Below are 2,500 nucleotides of genomic sequence, written 5' to 3'. Positions count from 1 at the left end.
CGTTCTTGCAGGACTCCCAGAGTTCATCAGTATTCTTTGGATTCAACTTCAATGCCTCCTCCTTCATCTGACCCCGGACATGCTCAATAATGTTTATGTCTAGTGACTGGGCTGGCCAATCCTGGAGCACCTTGACCTTCTTTGCTTTAAGGAACTTTGATGTGGAGGCTGAAGTATGAGAAGGAGCGCCATCCTGCAAATGTCTCGATACATCAGGCTGTTGATGTTGCCATGCACTCTGCAGATCTCCCGCATGCCCCCATACTGAATGTAACCCCAAACCATAATTTTTTCTTTACCAAACTTGACTGATTTCTGTGAGAATCTTGAGGAAAAATCTCTCTTCTTTCACTTTTCCAAATGATCAACTAGTTGTGTCAGTGGTAACTTGCACTTCTGTGATGGCACCATTATTGCTAAATAGTACATCGAGATTTTAGAGCACAAAATGCTGCCTTCTTTTACAGGGATGCCTGTACCCGCACCTGCCCATAATCATTACTTTATATTAATATTGTTTTGTCAAAATCTTTAAGTAATTTAACCACATATATGCATGTTAATGGTTACTTGACTTGCAGTTAAACAAAGTGTTATTTATTTAAAAATATAAAGAAAATATTTTGAATATTTTGATAAATAATATAGTAAATAATAAAACAAAATTTTAATAAAATGTACAATTTTAAATACCAAAAAATTATATCTGAATATTTTGAAAGAAGCTATATTTTTTCCAGTTGCTGAATTTTCTGTATCAATATTTTCGTGTCTCTCATGATTCTATATTGCATAAATGTTCATTTTATTCTTAAGAAAATGTCGTCTTCTTCGTCTTTGTCTTCTTCTTCTTCGTCTTCTTCTTCTTCGTCTTCATCTTCTTCTTCGTCTTCCTCTTTGTCTTCTTCTTCTTCGTCTTTTTCTTCGTCTTCTTCTTCTTCTTCATCTTTTTCTTCGTCGTCTTCTTCTTCTTCGTCTTCTTCTTCTTCTTCGTCGTCTTCTTCATCTTCTTCTTCGTCTTATTCTTCTTCGTCTTCTTCATCTTCTTCTTCTTCATCTTCTTATTCGTCGTCTTCTTTGTCTTCTTCTTCTTCTTTATCGTCTTCTTCTTCATTGTGTAGGGATAGCTTACAGTTTGACCCAAAGAATAACCAGTCTGGTAGATGAAGAAGAGCCGGAGTCAGAGATTTAAATAAATAAATTAAGTTTACTGAAGATAGTTTGCAGTTTCATTTGCAGAAGCCAGCTTCAACACTGGCAATGAGTTCCTAGGCCGCTCTGCTTACAATCACCAATCAATAACAGTTATACTCTCACATAACGTCATGAACTGCGTCATACATATTGGTGTTCTAACCTGATTGGTTAAAACACAGATAGACTAGGAAAATTTCCATGTGGGGTTCGTGCGTACAATTCTGAACAATATCTAAACATAAACGTCAGACATCCCTTAGACCAGGGGTCACCAAACTTGTTCCTGGAGGGCCGGTGTCCTGCAGATTTTAACTCCAACCCTAATCAAACACACCTGAACAAGCTAATCAAGGTGAAACATCCAGGCAGGTGTGTTGAGGCAAGTTGGAGCTAAACCCTGGAGGGACACCGGCCCTCCAGGACCGAGATTGGTGACCCCTGCCTTAGACTGATTAGAGCTGACTCCAGACCTGTGAAACAGATCAACAATCAAATAAAACACACACACTTAAAGTATAATCGGTTTCTTATCCAAGGCTGAGTGTATACTCGGCCATCTTTATCAAAACTGGTTAAAAACCGGTATAATCTACATTCAGGCAGTTACAGTATATCCTTACTACACAAAGTCTATTTTGAATAAAAAGTAGAATCACTTTAAAATAAATAAATGTAAAAACAGTAAAATCACTTTTAGACATTTTAGACAGTATTAACTCATAGAAATAACAATAGAAACGGCTGTTTCCAGTCCTCAGCCCTCAGTTCCTCTCAAGGTCTCCATGACCTCTGACCTAGTTTGCTGGCTCCTGAAAATAGTTATAAAGAGACAGGCAAATGCACTGAACATTCTTATATTAAGCAATGTGTTAACTTATTCATTAATTAAAATCAATTCACAGTTAAATACTGAGAAACAGGATGATGGAAAGGATAAACGTTGGTCCATGATGAGACGGATTGGAAAGCAGAAATCTGAATCTTTCAGTCGTCTTCTTCTTCTTATAATTATAAAGGCACCATATATTTGGTGGAATCCATAATGTCAATTCTTTTTATTTTTTTATTTGTTTTACATCAACTTTTATATTTTTGATCAATTGAATGTTTATATTTTCCCCTTACAATGACATTAATTTCCCTTTACAGCCAGAATACGGAGAATTCAAAATAGCCGAAAATGTTCTTCATCTGATTTACAACCAGGGAATGATCTGGTAAGTGATGGATTTATCCATTTATCAGCCAATAATCTAAGTCATGATTCTCCATTTAAGGATTATTACATTCCAGCGACTGCTTT

General features: G+C 36.3%; 1 protein-coding gene across 26 annotated transcripts in view; it reads left to right on the top strand.

Annotated features, from left to right (window-relative positions):
• Positions 1–2,500, top strand: part of tmc3 (transmembrane channel like 3) — a 74,838-nt gene that overhangs the window by 46,044 nt on the left and 26,294 nt on the right. For all 26 annotated transcript variants that reach the window (XR_015495078.1, XR_015944698.1, XR_015944697.1 and 23 more), the window contains one exon: positions 2,347–2,414. Coding sequence is in view for 19 of the 26 variants with exons in the window: in XM_087260195.1 (XP_087116321.1) it covers positions 2,347–2,414 (68 nt within the window). In the remaining 7 variants the exon portion in view is untranslated. The remainder of the gene's footprint in view (positions 1–2,346; positions 2,415–2,500) is intronic.

Source organism: Danio rerio, chromosome 7, assembly GCF_052040795.2.
Source record: "Danio rerio strain M-AB ecotype USA chromosome 7, GRCz13ab, whole genome shotgun sequence".
In the NCBI taxonomy this organism is placed as follows: Eukaryota; Metazoa; Chordata; class Actinopteri; order Cypriniformes; family Danionidae; genus Danio; species Danio rerio.
The sequence above is the reverse complement of the archived record's forward strand: the minus strand, read 5'-3'. Positions and strand labels throughout refer to the sequence as shown.